The sequence below is a fragment of the Polyodon spathula genome, chromosome 4 (genome assembly GCF_017654505.1).
Source record: "Polyodon spathula isolate WHYD16114869_AA chromosome 4, ASM1765450v1, whole genome shotgun sequence".
Taxonomy (NCBI): domain Eukaryota; kingdom Metazoa; phylum Chordata; class Actinopteri; order Acipenseriformes; family Polyodontidae; genus Polyodon; species Polyodon spathula.
Genome location: NC_054537.1, coordinates 25,269,550 through 25,287,418, shown reverse-complemented (window position 1 = coordinate 25,287,418; position 17,869 = coordinate 25,269,550). Strand labels below are relative to the sequence as shown.

The 17,869-nt window shown below is 41.4% G+C and overlaps 1 protein-coding gene across 1 annotated transcript in view; it reads left to right on the top strand.

Annotated features, from left to right (window-relative positions):
- The window catches only part of LOC121313911 (transient receptor potential cation channel subfamily A member 1-like), a 39,813-nt gene extending 26,712 nt beyond the window's left edge, over positions 1-13,101 (top strand). Inside the window, exons 22-27 of the mRNA XM_041246693.1 lie at positions 8-137; positions 282-464; positions 596-664; positions 7,345-7,449; positions 10,977-11,080; positions 12,768-13,101. Of these exons, the coding sequence (XP_041102627.1) occupies positions 8-137; positions 282-464; positions 596-664; positions 7,345-7,449; positions 10,977-11,080; positions 12,768-12,999 (823 nt within the window). The 3' untranslated portion in view covers positions 13,000-13,101. The remainder of the gene's footprint in view (positions 1-7; positions 138-281; positions 465-595; positions 665-7,344; positions 7,450-10,976; positions 11,081-12,767) is intronic.
- Positions 13,102-17,869: the final 4,768 nt, after the last annotated feature.

Sequence of the window (17,869 nt, the reverse complement as noted above, 5' to 3'; positions counted from 1 at the left end):
CCTACAGGTTTGAACGTTTTGGGATTTACGTAGTGATGTTTGGTGAGATCCTCCGAACTCTTGTTTGTATTATCCTGCTGTTCTTTTTCTTGAATTTGGCATTTGCCCTGGCATTTTATGCTATAATGCTTGAACAGGTTAGACAAACTATTAACTATTTATTTATTTATTTATTTATTTTGTGAATGCACTAATGTGTATTTCTAACAGGAAATGTGTTACGATGCATGTATTTACTTTGTGCTGAAACATTAAAACAAAGGCACCATTTTGTTTTGCAGCAAACATTTGCAACTCCTGCACTTTCCATAATGCAGACTTTTGCTATGATGGTGGGAGACATTGGTTACCAGGACTATTTTCTTACTCCATTCATAAGAAATAAATTACCTTTTCCATTTCTCACCTTTGTATTTCTCTGCTGGTTTTTACTACTGATGCCAATCCTCCTCATTAACTTGCTGGTAGGTTTTTTTTTTTTTTTTTTTTTTTTTTTTTACTTTAGTCAAACTTTTCTCAGTCTAAAATATTGTATCAAGCATGCTGGCCAATGTACACAAATTTGCACCTAAAATGTTGATATTTCAATATTTAGATTGGTTTAGCTGTTGGAGATATTGCTGAGATCCAGAGAAATGCTTGCTTGAAAAGGATTGCTATGCAGGTAAGTCATTTACTTGTAAGAGCCAGAAATCCAACTTCACTGCAGGATTAATTTTGGTTTGAGCATTCACAGTGTATAAATAATGTTCACTCAACACACATTGCATACATCTGACAAACCGCTTCTCCAGTTGGCCTGTAACTTGGTATTAACATTATTTATTTTTAAATTATTGAGAATTTCTGATTCTAAGAATATATGGGTCTGTCTGTCTGTCTATCACTACGTCTAGCCATCTGTATGCTACTTACATTTTTGCATATACTGTAGGCCCCCCCATATGGAGAACTGCTTATCCAATTGTCATGAAACTGTTGATATATGTCATATACTCTGATTTTAAAAGTATGTTACAGACATAGTTGTTTATGTAGTGTAAATAGAGTATATGTAGGATAATCAGCAATGCAAAGCTTCTTCGGGATGGAATTGGTGTTGTCTGGCTGAAAACAAAATGTTACCAGGCAATGGAAATCGCAGCATTTTCTTTCTTAGTTGTAATTATAAACGATAGATTGTGGATGCAACCCCGGTTCCCTGAAAGAGAAAATAACCATTAACGTATGGGACATTGCCGTCAGGTAGTAGGGATTGGCTGAGCTTTATAGCAAAGCTGCCGATAGGCCTCTGTGCGAGCTGCCGTGTAAGCCCGCCCCCCTGGGAGCTTACTATACACAGCGCGCAGAGAGTCTATTCCTCTTTTGCTCTTCGGGTCAAGAAGGCTTCCGGAGCGACCTCGCGGGTTAATGGTTATTTTCTCTTTCAGGGAACCGGGGTTGCATCCGCAACCTATTGTTCCCTTTCAATTCGAAAATAACCACTAACGTATGGGAACAGTGTACCCAAGCTGTCGCGAGGGAGGATTCTCGGCAGTAGGACAGACTTACGTCATAACGCAATTGTGTAGGCAATACATCTAGGCATATGCGGAGCTGCGCCTCAGCGTCTATGCTCGCAATAACACCTGTCCTAAGGTGGGGTATCAGACACTACATTGGCATCCTGAGGTGCCACAGAGTGTAGTACAGATGCTCCAAACAATGGAGCAGAGGAATCCAGCACATTTAATCTGTAAAACCTCATAAAGGTATGCGGTGTAGCCCAACTGGCTGCCGCGCAAATATCAGACACTGGCACCCCTCTAAAGAGGGCCCAGGACGTTGCCATACCCCTAGTGGAATGCGTCTTCAACTGCCCTGGCGGTGGAAGGCCTGCAGACTCATAGGCTAATTTAATAGCATCCACTATCCAGTGGGAAAGGCGTTGTTTTGACAACGGCTGACCCAACATCTTAGAACCATGGCATATGAACAGTTGTTCTGTTTGCCTCACGGTCTTTGTACGGTCAATATAACACCTCAATGCCTGCACAGGGCAGAGCATGTTTAACCGTTGTTCCTCTGGAGAGGAAAAGGGAGGAGGATGGAACGCCATCAACTTGACCGGCTGGTTCATATGGAACGGGGATATAACCTTTGGCAGAAAGGCTGGATTTGTATGCATAGAGACCTTAGAACCGTCTCCTGCGAAGCGGATACATGAAGGGTGCACTGACAGTGCATGTAATTCACTGACCCGTTTTGCTGACACTACCGACAGCAAAAACGCGGTTTTCATAGACATGAGCTTCATATCCACTGAGTAGAGAGGCTCGAACGGTGCCTTGGTAAGGGCTTCTAGCACCACGTCAAGGCTGCATGACGGTAAGTTGGTCACTGTTGGAGGTCGCAAGCATTTTGCGCCTTTAAGGAGCTGAGATGCTAAAAAATGGCAACCTGGTGATAATCCGTCATTGCGTACATGGCAGGCTGATATGGTGGCTAAAGGGTGGAGACGTCATTCTCCTGCAGAGGGCCTCCTTTGGATAGGAGGTCCGCTGCGAAATTGACTCTGCCCGGTAGGTGAACCGTGCGCAGAGATGTCAAGCGCGGCTGTGCCCATAGCAACAGTCGTGCTACCATTCGGTGGAGGCGGGGGGACCATAGGCCGCCCTGGCAGTTGATATACGCCACAACCGTGGTGTTGTCTGACTGCACCAACATGTTCTTGCCCAGAAGCACTGGCAAGAAGTGCCGAAGGGCGAGGTCCACTGCTCTGAGTTCTAGAGCGTTGATGTGAGCTGACCTCCAGGGTCCTGACCACAGTCCGCGGGTCCCTGAGCCGTTCCAGACTGCTCCCCAACCTTGGTTGGAAGCGTCGGTCGTAACCACTTCCCTCCGGAAGATGGGACCCAGGCGAACGCCCTGGCGGATGTTTGCCGGAACTTTCCACCAGCGCAGTGCTTCCCAGCAGGTCCGGGATACCGTCAACCTGCGATGTTTGTCTCTCCGCGGAGGTAACGCGAAGGCATTGAACCAGGCCTGTAGAGGTCTCTGGTGTAAAAAGCACACGGGAAGGGCTTGTGAGGTGGTAGCCATCAGCCCCAGCATGCGCTGACACAGCTCCATGCTGATTGTTTCTCTCAACCTGAACAGGGAGAGACACCGTTCCAGCGAGGCAACTCTTCCATGGACACTGAGTCCAGATGCAACCCCACGAACTTGGTCTGTTGGCTTGGCACAAGGCGGCTCTTCTCTGAATTGACCTTCAGACCCAGCCGCTGAAGATGGTTCATAACTATCGCTGTGTGCTGTGCTAGCTGCTCCTTGGACTGTGCGCAGACGAGCCAGTCGTCCAGGTAGTTCAGCAGTCGGACACCTTGAGCCCGCAAAGGAGCTAAAATGGCATCCATACATTTAGAAAAGGTTCGAGGAGCTAGAGACAGACCGAATGGGAGAACACAAAACTCGTACACCCTGCTCTGGAATGCGAAACGCAGATACTTCCTGTGACCCGGGCAGCCTTCACTGCTGTTACAACCACCCCCCTGAAGGGGGGAGGCTTTAACTGGAACTGAAGGGTGTACCCAGTGGAGATGGTCTTGTGCACCCAGATGTCATTGGCGCACTGTTGCCAGAACTGGATCTGTGGAACGGTGTAGGGGTGAACTAATAGCTGCCTGGATGTCTCAGGGCTGCTTTTGTTGGGCTCGCTCACGAGGGGCCTGGCTCACGCGGCTTGCCACCACCTCTAGGGTGCCATTCCACGCGCCGTGGTCTTGGAAAACCAGGCTGGCTGCGTGGTGATGGACCTGCGGGGGAAGTCCTGCTACCCCGAGGTTGCGCCTGTTGCTGTGGCGGTGTCTTACGCCAAGGCTGTTCCTGAGGCCGCTTCGGCTGGAACTGCTTACTTGGCCACATTTTGGCCATTTGCTGTAAAACCTCCCGTGCCTTGGCGGAGCGTTGCAGCATCTCTTCCACTGCCAGACCAAACGTGTGTCCGGGAGTGATTGGCGCGTCCAGCAATGGGGCCTTATCAGGCTCCTGCACTCTCACCTGGGAGAGCCAGAGCTGTCTTCTAGCCACCACCAAGGAAGCAATGCTCCTGCCTTGCGCCCGCGCGTTTAACTGGGCCAGCCTTACCAGCAGCTGGCTGACAGTACCCAGCTCACCTCTGAGGGCCGCAGAAGGGCACTCAGGTAATTCCCTTATCAGTGCTGCCTGGTACACCGTCAGTAGACTGGCTATATTAGACAGCCTGACTGCCTCCGTGGCCGCAGAGTACCCTTTTTTAAGGTGTGTTTCTGTGGTCCTGCACTGCTTGTTAGGACACGCTGGGTCTTTGGTAAGCCCAGACAGTGTCGGCGTCTTTACCAACGCGGCGAACGCAGCGTCCACAGGTGGAAAGGACGCTAGGCCGGCCTCACTGGCCCCCTGCATAGTAAAGGCCGAAGCCTTGCGAGACGTCGCAGGAGCAGAGGCCGGAGCCCCCCAGGTAGACTGCACTTCCTTGATAAAGTCTGGGAATGCCGGGAGCATCCTGGACTGATGGGACTGAGCTGAAGGCGACTCGAACAGAGATCGCCGGGGAAGCTCTGTCTGGGGCCAATCGATGCCCAAGTGGCGGGTTGCTCTGTCAGCCACAGACCACATAGGGTCATCAGTGTCCATCAGCTCAGACTCAACATCCTGGTCTGAGTGGTGGGAGGCTACCTCAGCCTCTACACTGTCCCCTTCCAGGATGTCAGAAGCATCTCTTTAGACAGTGTCAATATCCTAGTCCTTCTGTGACTGCACTGGGAGGGAACTAGCCAATGGAGATTCAGGGGGGGCCATGGTTGGCTGGAGACATGCCCGGCGGGCTGCTCTGGGGCTCGAGGTCCTGCTGTAGCCAAGGACGTAAGCAGGGACTGCTGTCCCATCATGACCTCCATAAATTGGGACATTTTGGAGGTTAGCTCTGCCACCTCAGATCTATCCCTGTGTCGCCTGTCTCGCCGAGGGGAACGAGAATGTCCCCTACGCCGAGGCGATCTAGAGCGCTATCTAGACTCCCGACGAGGGCGTGCCCTAGAAGGGGAGGGGCTGCTAGCCCGAGCGTGTCTGGTGAGGGACCTCTGACCAGCTGTAATCTGGGAGGCTGGGCTCGTGGAGAGCTGCAGTCATCCTGGCGGCGTCGCCATGGTTGATGGTGGGGCTGAGATGGTGTGGGAAGAGCCCGATGAAGGGGAGTGCCCACCCACTGATTTCTTGGCCCTTTGCCTAAGGGCACGAGTCTGGAAACCAGCGCAAGACTGGCAAAAAGCCCTATCTGCCAGCGCCTATGCGGCGTGCTTAGGCCCGAGGCATGCCACACACTCGTCATGTGGGTCACTGGCAGGCAGCTTTGCCTGACAGGACGTGCAGTGGTGAAAGCCCGACATTTTGGGTGAACACGGCATAGTGAACATCGGCCGAGCTCCGATCGAAAATGTCGAACAGCGAGCGGGGAACGCCGATGCGTCGAGCGTATAGCGCCGCGTGTCAATACGTCGAGCGTCGATGCGTCGAGCGTAGATATGTTGAGCGTCGAGTACGTGGCGTTGAAGCGCCGAGCGTCGATGCGCCGTGTCGAGTACGTGGTGTCGAAGCGCAAAGCATCGAGCGTCGAAGCGCCGAGCGTATAGCCTCGAGGTGCCGAGCGTCGAGCCAGTGGTGTCGAAGCGCTGAGCACCGAGCGTTGAGGTGCGTGCATCGAGAGTCGACATCGAGCACCGAGCCCCAAGCGCAAAGCGCTGCACCAAGCACGGAAGGGCTACACCAAGCGAGTACCGAGCATATCGAGTACCGAGCGTGGAGACGCTAGCACAAGACGCCTAAGCGTCAGCTGACCCGCAGAGCGGAGACGCTAGTGCTGGTACGGTGTCTATATGGTGTTTATATACTTACCTTCTTACCTTGGTGCTGGGGAAAATGTGCTTGGTGGTTGTCTTTTTCTTCTGGTGAAAGGAATTTATTTTTTTTGTTTTTGTTTTTATTATTCTGGAACGCTGCAGCAAGTGCTTGGTGTACTGTAGATGGGCTGTAGGGCAAACCATACAGCTACCACGCGGTGGGGAACACACAGCAGTGGAAGATAATAGCGGGCTGCAAAGCAGACTCCACACACACACACACACACACACACACACACACACACACACACACACACACACACACACACACACACACTCGGTCTAGTCACGCAAGACCGAGGCTGCACTATGCGCGTGGCCAAGACCATCGACGCGCGTCCTAAACAATGTGTATATATATATATATGAAAAATAATATATACAACCCAAAAACACACAGTATAAATAATATTTAATAATTATAAATAATTATAATAATTATAATAACAGAAGAAGATGGGAGACAATGAGGTTACACAAAAACGTGATGCCGAAGCAAAGCGTGAAGGATATAAATGTAATATATAAAAATATATAACACAATTATAAAATCCAGTAACCAATAATAAACGTAACTGAAATAAACTCGGAGAAGGGGCCAAAACCAGCTTCTCAAGCCTAAGCTTTGTGAGTACAGACAGTCATGGCTCTAGTACCTACCACTACCAATGCTGAAGACAAAAGAGGAAGAGAGTCTCTGCGCGCTGCGTATAGTAAGCTCCCAGGGGGGCGGGCTTACACGGCAGCTTGCACAGAGGCCTATCGGCAGGTTTGCTATAAAGCTCAGCCAATCCCTACTACCTGACGGCAATGTCCCATACGTTAATGGTTATTTTCGAATTGAAAGGGAACACAAATAGTATAAGAAATGCTTGTCCAGGTTTTTAGTAAATATTCAGGATTTTTTTAAAAGTCTGTTCATTGGTATAGCACTGTTAAAAGATGGTCTCTGGTTGTGTGATTAAGTAAAGGACCTGGTTGGAACAAGGTCATAGATTGGATCTAGTATTATCGTTATCATATACAGGACATTGTCCTCGAGCTTACAGTGCCATATATGGGTTGATTGAAGATAATATACACAGAAAGAAACACCTGTACTACAAGGAGTAATGTTCCTGCAACTGTGTTACATGTACAGCTTTGGAGCAACTTTCACCTATGGAAGCAATTTCAGATTGGATTTGGTTTTAATCAAGTCAGTACTCAATTGACCCTTAGCAGATTGAATTAATTAATTTAAGACCTGGCTGAAACAAAGACCTGGCTTGGAGTAGGGTGGGGACTGCTGAGTGCCACTACACTCAAGGCCACTGCACTAACCCATTCAATACAGTTTATTGCAATACTGTACTCACCCCTGTTACTGCTACTTTAAACAATTGATTTATTATGATAAATAAAATAATTTAAAAAGTTTCATCTACAGATTGAACTTCATACTAGCTTGGAGGAAAAGCTGCCATACTGGTTTATGAAACGAGTGGATCAGGTCAAAGTTACAGTCTATCCTAACAGAGCCTGTGGGTCAAAGGTATGTACAACATAATACTACAGTCCATAAGAGAATAATTACTGGGTCGATAGCTCCTTTTAGAGCACATTTAAATGAACTGTAGCTAACAAAATTATTCCCCAAACCTTACCCACTTTGCATACAGTCGCAGACAAAAGTATTGGCACACAATGCTTATTATACCATAATTTAAGGTAACAGATTAAGGACAAACATTTAATAAACTTGAACCACTTTTTTATGAATCAAAAAGCAAAATACACAATTTCTATGCATCTTTATCAATAAACAAACATTTAATTTAAAGAATTTGTTCATGAAAAAAGTGTTGACACCCTGCTTTAGTAGTATTCATAACATCCTCCATTGGCTTTAATTACAGCTTTCAGGTGTTACTTATCATTTTTAACCAGCATGTTACAGCTTGTTGGTGAAATCTGGGCCCATTCTGTCTTGCATATTTCCTTCAGCTCATACAGATTGAATACACAATGCTTGGCTACAGACCAGTCCAAAGCAGTTCTATTGGATTGAGATCATATGCTTGTGAAGGCCATTCCAGAACTTTTGTCTTCATTTTCTTCAGGATTCTAGAGGACCATGTGCCTTGGGTTGTTGTCATGTTGCAAGATAAATAGTCTGCCAATCAGCCTACAAACAGGTGGTATCATTGTACTTTGTAGAATGTTTTGATACATGGCTGCATTCATTCAATCTTCAATCACATGTCTCCAGTCCTTGAACTGCTAAAACACTCCCATATCATGATCGAACCACCTCCATGTTTAACCGCAGGTACAAGGTTTTGTTCATTGAAGGCTTTCCATTTTTTTTTCCAAACATACTGTGTTCCATTTTTGGGTGAAGGTTCTAGTTTAGTCTCAGCGGACCAGATAATTTTGTTGAAGAATGCTTGGAAAATTTTACACGTTTTTATTTGGTAGATTTCCGTTAAAAGTGGTTTGCAGCGAGGTCTACATGTATACAACTCTTCTGTGTTCAGGTGCCTTTGTACAGTTCTTCTGTGCACTGTTATGCTTGATGCTTCTAAATGTTTCTTTAAGCTTTTGGCTGTTCATCGTGGATTGTTTTTAACTGATTCTCTTACCTGCTGTACCTGTAATTTTCTTTGGACCTCCACTTCTTTCAAGCTTTCCAGTTGAATTTGTTCTGTGGTACTTCTGGACTGTTGCTCTGATTGTGGATTTGGATATTAAATATTTATTTGATACTGTTCTGTAGCCATTTTCGTTGTTAATAGTTTGCTACAGGTGTTTTTCTCAAATGTGAATCCACTCCTTTGTCTTGGTCATCATTTGCTGTATTGCCAAAACATTCTTCTTCAACAGTTAGAAACAATTAACTCTTTTTCTGGCTATTGACTTTATAATGCAGCTTAGTTACTGTGTAATGTTTTTCAATCAATTCAATAATTAGTTATTTTAAATGTCTACACTTTTAATGTAAAGGTGCCAGTACTTTTGTCATGAACAGATATTTGAAATTGCTGAAATACTTTTGGTGTTTTTGTAAATATTGTTTGTTACACCACCAGAAATGTTATATTGATTAGTAGCTAATGTTCACTAAATGCTTGTATTTAACATATTTCCTTGAATTCTTATATTACGTGTTGGGTGCCAATACTTTTTTCTGCGATTGTAGGTCTCAATTATGCAGATTTTAAAGAAAAACATGTTATTAAAATATAGATTTTTCTCAAACAAATTATAGAAATTCACATTTTATTTCTACATTGAAATTGAGATAACATTTAATAGGTAATGCATGTGTCTTGCATGCGACTTTTAGGCTTCCAGATTGCTGTTTTTCCAGACAAATGTGGCTTGTTTTGAAAGCATCTACCTGGTAAATGTTGTCTGGTTATTTTTTGGCTATTTTTATCATGCATGTAACTTTCTGTTCCTTTTGATTATGAGGTCATCACCAACACAGAGCTTCAATCACCACAGTGCCCTGTATAGTATTATCATGTCCTCCCCGTCTTTTTTTTTTTGGCCACATTTTGGCCGATTTACTTCAAACACTTGGTGGGCCGTTGCAAAAATAAATCTGGCAGCGCTGCCCTTGATTAACCTCCCCCAACTAAATTAGAGACATGAGAAAAACATGGACACACATTCCAGCTCACCGGCACCTCATTCCTCCCCCACCAAATCATAGCTTAATACACACTTTTTCCCCTGCACATTTACAACGTTACCCTGAGGGCACAAAATGCCACACTAAGCCAGTTGCAAGGGCAGTTGTTCGTTCCAATCCCCAGGTCTCCGCACTGACCGATACACAAAGCAGCTTGAAACTTGTGTTTATGGTCACAGCTGTAGGATGCACTTTTGCTGTCTTCTTCATCAGCATTTTTACTTAAAACATTTTTTAGCCTTCTTAAAGTAGTACTGTAGTTTGTAATAGAAGTTCCTAATGTTCTCTTCATTGCATCACAAGGATGACTGAAATCAGACAGTTGTGCAGGAGAAGCATGTGACTCTTGACTGTACAAACATTTAAAATATGTGCCTGTACCATCAAAACTGGTATGTTGGGAAATGGATACTATTTTTTTTGTTCCTACTGCCTATTCAATGGAAAGACTAATTTGATCGCTTGATTGGTGCCCAGACACTGAAATAAGACTGGTCAAGCACCATCTAAGCATTTTCATAACAAATCAGTAAAGATTCTAAAGTTAATTCTTAAGTCAAGGTTCTGCCTCTAGAATAAAGCTCTGGAATGGCGTTCCAGCTCGACTGCCCAGGTGTTTAGACGGACATCTACTACACTAGTTTCTCCACTTTCTGGCCTTGTCTTCAAGGAAGTCTATTGCTTTACTCTTGGCCATTTCAACCTAGCAGTGTCAGTCAACAGGGGATACGGTTGATTGGTGATTAACAGGAAAGAAGCTAGTAAAGGGGTGGGGCAATTTTACCTGGCTTGTGAAATGACCCCAGAATTACAGATGTAATTTACCGTCACGGATTGTTATGGAGAGATTTGATCTAACCAAGGTATGTAAATGAGCTGTGTCCCCTACTTAAGACGCCAATGACATAGACCATCTGTTTACACCGTCACATTATGGCTACTCGACATGTCTGGAGACAGAACTGTAACCACCAGCAATGTATTTTACTGGTTGAGAAAAAATGATCCAAGGATGATAGCACAGAAAGACAGCACCGCACGGTTACATTAAAATAGTATTCATTGTTAAATGGTGGAATCTTTTATTTTATTTGTTACTGTATTCCCTCAGTTTGCAATGACTGCACAATTCATTCAAATACAACACACAATAATAATACATCTAAAATCAGATGAATATGTTAACGAGAAAATTGGTCTCCAAGGGCACGTTATTCTAACTTTCTAAGTTTTTTGGCAGTAAATGGTTTTCATGAATTGCCCAATGAAATACATGTTATGTTAAACACTGTGATAGTGGACATGGTAAGTTTTTTTATTCACGTGGCTCATCATATTTTAAGATGGAAGTACACGCTTGTATTCATGACATTTTTTAACAGTTTCCTGCCTTCTGGAATGGCAATTCTAAATCAATAACCCGGCTGAACACAGGCCATTGCCAGTCAACGCCTCTGGAAGTTGAGGTGCAGAATCAGAAGTACAGGTATGTAATGACCAGGTTGATTCTGGTTTTGTGCCTGGTAATGTTTTTGTTCCACTCGTGTTCCACCTCACGCTGGGATGCATTTAGAAGGATTAGAAGAAATTGTTTTCCAGTAGTTCAAATATACACCTTTTATTTACTTCAATAACTCTCTGCTAAAAATCAATATCGTATTGGATTAAAATAAATATATTAAACAACTGATCATGTTCCTTAACTGCAATAAATGCATCTTGTTAATATTTACAGAACTTAAACATTGTTGCCAGCTTTTCTGTATTTGAAGTTCCTGGTGGCTGTGCAATTGTTACTGCTGGAAAGTGTTTACTCCTTTGCTGAATCAGTTCAGAATATGGGATGGATTGAGACTAATCTAAGTGCAACCAAAGCTAATTCAGCTGGAACTTTGATCAGCATGCATGTCAAGATGTGATATGTGAATTTAGGTTTATTACATTGTCATTGTCAAGATGCTTTGCTGTGCAATGTGTGCTTGTTTTGACTGTGTGAAGTTATGTTAAATAAAGCACACTCACTTTTTAAGCGGACACTAACTAACTTTCCACACAATATTATGACCAGCTATTAGCAAGGGTTAAAACAGCACTTGAAACTAACTGTGTAGTCATGTACATGCATTATACAGCAGCTGAGAATGGCGGGGTTGCCATGGAAAAATGAGTCTCACCTTTTTCTCACGCTCAAGCCTAGTGCTGTGAGTAACCCCCAGCAATAATACAAGAGATCACTGGCTCCAATTTCCAGCTATGCTCATTTAATACATTTTGTGGTACAAACAAAGTGGCTTTCTTTTGTCCTTGGTAGGTACCCATTATACAGTAGATGCTATGTAAAGCTAATGTACAATAAATTGCATCTTATCAAAGTCTAAAAGTGTAAAGGATGAAAAATTAACACCTTAATGTGCTTTGCAAAGGGCTTTGTTATTTATTGATTTATTTACTGCATTTTTAAAATTTGTAGTAGCTTCAGTATTTTTTTTATAACCTTGCGTATAAAACAACTAAACTATAAAGCATAATTTTAGAGTAAAATGGTAATAATGTGAAATGCTGAATAAATTGTGTCAAATAAAAAAAAATACTGAATGAAGAGGTCTTTAAGCCCCTTGTACAGTATACTGTTTTCCCCCTTTTTGGTCAAACAGCTTGTCAGGGCTACTACAGATCTCACAGACTTTAGTTATAGTAGAAAGTTGTGCAAGGTTATGTCACTAATGGGTTCTTCACTGCTGAAGTCTCGTGACCATAAGGTACGGCTTTCGGAAATGTTTCCATGAAAAAAAAAAAAGGTTTGGTCATTTGTACAGCGTTTTAGTGTGAGAAGACGATTTACACAGCCTTAGTCTTACAGTGTTTTAGATGCACACTTCCTATAGCTTGAAAATGTGTGTGGACAGTGGAGAGAGAATTTGGAGTTTCTAAACTGCGCTGAAAGCTGGCCAATGTTTGCTAATTTAGAAGTCATATGTTACTAATCAAAGCAAGCTTTATTAATGTTTTTATTATATTAAAAAGGTGTTGTTAGACAAAGTTGAGGTTTATAGAATGGAACAGCCCTGGAGTCTGTTCATACAGATATCGCCCTCCAGTGGCCTTTGCAGCATATGGATTTAGCCTTTTTTCTATTGGCTTTAATTAATACATTTTTAAAAAAAAATTTGCAGGTTGAAGGATATTTCAATGATTTTGGAAAAACAGCACAACCTTCTAAAACTCATCGTTCAAAAAATGGAAATAGTGTCAGAAGCTGATGAGCAGGATGACACTGAACTGTTCCAGTATGGCAATGTGAAGAGGCAGCAGCAACTCAACAATAAGAGCAAGTGGAATTATTTAATAAAAGCAGTGCATGACAAAAAACATATATCAAAAAAAAACATATCAACGATTGTATAACTGGTGTGTAGTGGAGAGTTTGGGTACAACATGCGGTTATAATTTGATTTGCAAAACAGTACCTCCCATCATGCTGTCCTGCTGTGTTACTGGTGTCGGTAGCGTGCGTGATCCACTAGCTGCGATGTACAAATTTAATTTATTATAAGTATATATATATATATATATATATATATATATAATATATATATACTTCGCGCGCTATATATATATGTTATAAATTTTTACAAAAAAATGGGATTTCCCTGTTTATTGTGTTTTTTTGTGTTGATCCATTAAAAAAAAAAAAAAAAAAAACCAAACAAAAAAAAATCTGATCCTGTTTCTATTAGTTGATGCACGCACTTTTTGAAAACAGGATATAGTTTCCGGTAAGAGGAAACAGGATGTAGAGCACACGAGAGAAGGTACACAGGCTGTAGATTTGTTGTTTTTCTTGAATTATAGGTATTGCATGTTTGAAATACATTTGTTAATCGGGTTCTTAGAAAAAGAAAAACGCCAATCAATGGAATAAAATGATTAAATAATACTTTATGCATGATGTTTGCCTACGAGACTGACAATGATTGATATGTACAGGGTTTGTTCTCTTAATATAAAATAAACTTGATTATACTGTGTTTGTATTTTTAGCTGTATTATTTTGATTAACACTATTATATTATTAACAATAAAAAGCAAATCTCTGCGAGCTTACCTGATTTTCTTTTTAAATCCCACAATATCGCCATATGGACATTATTATCGATGTCGATATCATATCAAAATGTCAATATTGGTGCCCAACCTCAGTTTTAACATAAATCCATGATTATTTGCGTCTAACCAAAGCATGAGTATTTTTTAAATCAACAAAATGTGTTTACAAACTAGCTTAACGTTCACAGTACAATGAAGAGGCTTGTGAACATGAAACTTTTTTTTGCAATGTATTGTTACCTGTTACGTCTTCTATTGCGCACATACCTTTTTGACTTGCTCTGAGACATGTTTGCTACTACTTTCCCACACAATCTGTTCTGTGAGTGTGGGCGGGTCATGTGAGTAGTCCAGACCTAATGAGAAACTATCATCTATGGTTGCTAAGGTATAATATATATTTTTATTTTTTAAATTAAACATTTCTATTGGCATCAGAATTTGTTGTTGCTGGCACTATATGGGGTAGCCTGGTACTAGAATCTTGTGCCATAGTGCCAAATTTGCACCGCTGATGTACGATGTAATGTAATCATAATATATTAATCTCATTAATACTATCTATCTATATACTGTAGTAATATTAATCTCATTGATACTATGTCTATCTATCTATCTATCTATCTATCTATCTATCTATCTATCTGTTTATCTCTATCTATTGTAATAATATTAATCTCATTAATACTATATAGATACACCACCCACTCTATATTGCGGGTGTCAGGGTCCTACACAAATCCGCTATATAACAAGGGCCGCAATATAGCGAGAGACCCATAGAAAAACAAATAGGCTAATAACAAATACTGTACAACCACTCCCTTGTTTTATCGTGAGCGTCAGGGTCCAATATAGATCCTCTACGCAACCCGCTTTTTCTCATTTTTCATATAAAAAGCAGCGCACTGTTTTAATTCGTTCTGTGGAGGGTAATGCTTCTCATCAATTTAAGTCTCCAATTACTTTAATTAATCTTCCTCTCCTTTCTCAAATTATTAAACAGCTGCATTGAAAGAATCCATTCCCAACATAGAAGGCTTGTTGCTAGGGAGCTGACATCACTACCCTGTGACTTTTGCTAGTGCATTGCTTATAAAAAACACTTCAGCAAGTAGATATTTAATTTGCTTTGTGTTATTTGCAATGTGTGTGTATATGATAACAGTACGATATTAATGCATTGTTTTTAATTGTTCTGTATATTTTAGTTTGATGTGCAGTACAAATGCAATGAACAGTAATTCTTAGTGAAGCTGTCTATGTACAGTGCAGCTAAGGCATGCGCGGTTACACTGTACAAATGGTGAGCCAGCTCCAGCACCATGATATAGCCTGTCCTAATCCACAGTATAGCGAAGGACAATAAGACGAGTGGTGTGTGTGTGTGTGTGTGTGTGTGTGTATATATAAGTTGTGTAGCATTATAATATAATAGGGTTCAATAAAACAAACTAAAATATTGTTTCGTTCACTCTCTTTTCACCTGTATGGTCGGTGTGTCATTATTTTGTTGGTCATTTATTTAAGTATAGCTAATAAAGTCAATAGGATGTGCTTGATGTTTGTGTCTGCCTTTCTCCTGTCTCAACGACTTTAAGTAGAAAATATTGTATGCAAAATATGTTAGTGACGTGGTCTTGAAATCAAAATGCTATATTCATGTTGTATACAGTGCATTTTTAAAAACATTTGCTGGCAGTGTGTAACAGTTTATTAGAATGAACTATGATGGGCTACTGTTTTTTTTTTCTCTGTTGGCTAGTGGAGAAAATGCATTTAGCATCCGAACTGGGGTAAAACCTGTTTAGACTGTGCTTGCAGATCTCTTAATCTACTACGACTACTGCTACTGGGTCCTCAGCTGATGCACTATTGCACTACTAATATGACATTGTAGATATAACTTCTAATCCTAACTTGTTGCATCCTAGTTCATATTGTATTTTAGTTGTATTATTTGCACTTACTATACTATACCATATTTAAATATTAGTCCTACATTGTAACCATGTACAGTACTGCCCTGTAACACCTGTACGTCACCTTGGATAAAGGAGCCTGCCAAATAAATAAATAAATACATGATAATAACTTGCAAAGTGTTGTCATTCCGAATATAATAAGAAGATTCTGCTGTTGCTAAGGGCTAAATGGGACCCCCAAGCCCTCTGCATATTTTCTGCCTCCTCATTCTTAAGGGCTAAATGGGACGCCCCAGCCCTCTGCATATATATATATATATATATATATATATATATATATATATATATATATATATATATATATATATACACACACACACAGTATATATATGCTCTTTTCAGGTCGAAAAACACATTGCCCTAAATGATTGATGCTGTACTGGATATTTTTAAAACCTATGACAAAGTGTTATTATGTCTTTTAAAACAAATTTGAATTTAAAAGCAATCCGATTTCCTGAAAGGGTGAAATAGGAAGCTATTACATTAAACAGTTTGCAGACGTTTGTTTCTTATAATCTCCAATGGTAATTATGTGCAAATCGAATCTTACCTTCAGGCTATAACCATTTAAATACACATTCACAGAACAGGAGCGAGAGTTGCGTACAAAGAGGGGGTCTCCAGAGAGGGAGAATGACACAGATGAAAACCAAACCGATCAGCCTCCAAGGCTGGGAAGTAACTTTTCCCCCAAAGGGAACCTAATGCTGAGAGAACTGGAAAACAAGCAGTATTAGGATATATTTGGCCCTGGGTCCCCTCTGGCTTGTGGAGGATGAGGCCAGCGCAGCTGGGTCTCTAAGGTTGGGAAGTGAGCTTCACTTCCCTCCAGAGGGAGACCATTGCAGAGGTGATGTAGCAAAGTGGAGGAGGAAAGGATAGAAGAAAACAAAAAAGCAAGACAAAGAATAATTCCAGGCTTTACATAGAGTGATTGATTGATATTTTAGTGGGATATAAAAGGGGAGGAGACCTAGCTCCTGTCTGCAAACCACACATAAAGGTTACAAAAAAATGTACAAGTATGGTTTTGCCAGAAATGTAATGTTTTGCTTTCTTTCGTGGAACTCTTTCTCACCAGAGTCTTGAATGTAATCACCTGGGAATAAAGCCCTACTTTGATAAACTTTAAATTGTAATGTCTGAGGGTAGTGTTAATAATGTAACGTATCTGAAAGTGTAAGTTAAAACTGGATTCATGTTTGTACGACTAGTAGTGTTCTGGCACACAAATACAGGTGAAAACATGCTGGGCTCTTTCCAGGGGTCAGTAGCTTGCTATCATCTATTACTTCAGTTCATGGTGAAAACAGACAATTGGTTTAACTGTGGGAATGAAGATTGCCTGTTGATCTCCAGTCCTCCTGATCAGTTAGTGTGTTGCAGAGGTGAGGCAACATCTGAAATTGACTTTAATTGGAGAGTAAAACATGAATACAATAGAGAACAAACACAGTAACAGACAGACTTTCAGAATTGAGTGTAAAGGGTTAATTTGATTTAAGACCATTTTATAGCACTAACTCTGGATTAACCATCCTGCAGTTATCCCAGGATTACCACGGGAGTGTGTGTCACCCCAATGGGTATAGGTTGATCAGGTTTTTCCCTACTGTGGCCTTGTATCTTTTGCAGTTTCACTCCTAATCATAATAAGACTTTTTTTTTTAAATAACCCTAGAAGTCTGTTCAAGGCATTTCATTCTGTGTTAAATATGTTTTAAACTATTTCTAACTATGTATCGATCAGAAAACTATGCAGTACCATCAGCCAATCAGCTTCCAGCTCTAGCAGGCTACTAACTAATTGTCATACTTATTTAAATAAATCTACCAATTCATTAATGAAAAATGTGTTGCATGATACATGAAAGGCTATCTGAGCCTCTCTTTTGATTTTTGGAAAAGAATATGATAAGTGGTTTACATGCATTGGTTTTACTTGGCCTGTTCAAGTCATAATAATATGCATGATGGTTTCTGTGTAAATTAAGGAATTAGCATGTAAATTTTGGTTGGCTTCCAGCCCAGATTCAAGTTTCTGTTATAGCAAATGTTGAGTCCATGCTTTTTCTGCTGGCTAAGGGAGCAAGCATAATTATTATTTATTACAGCATTCACATAATTCAACTCGTTGTTTGAGAAAGTGAAATCAAATTCCCATGAAGAAGGCATTATAT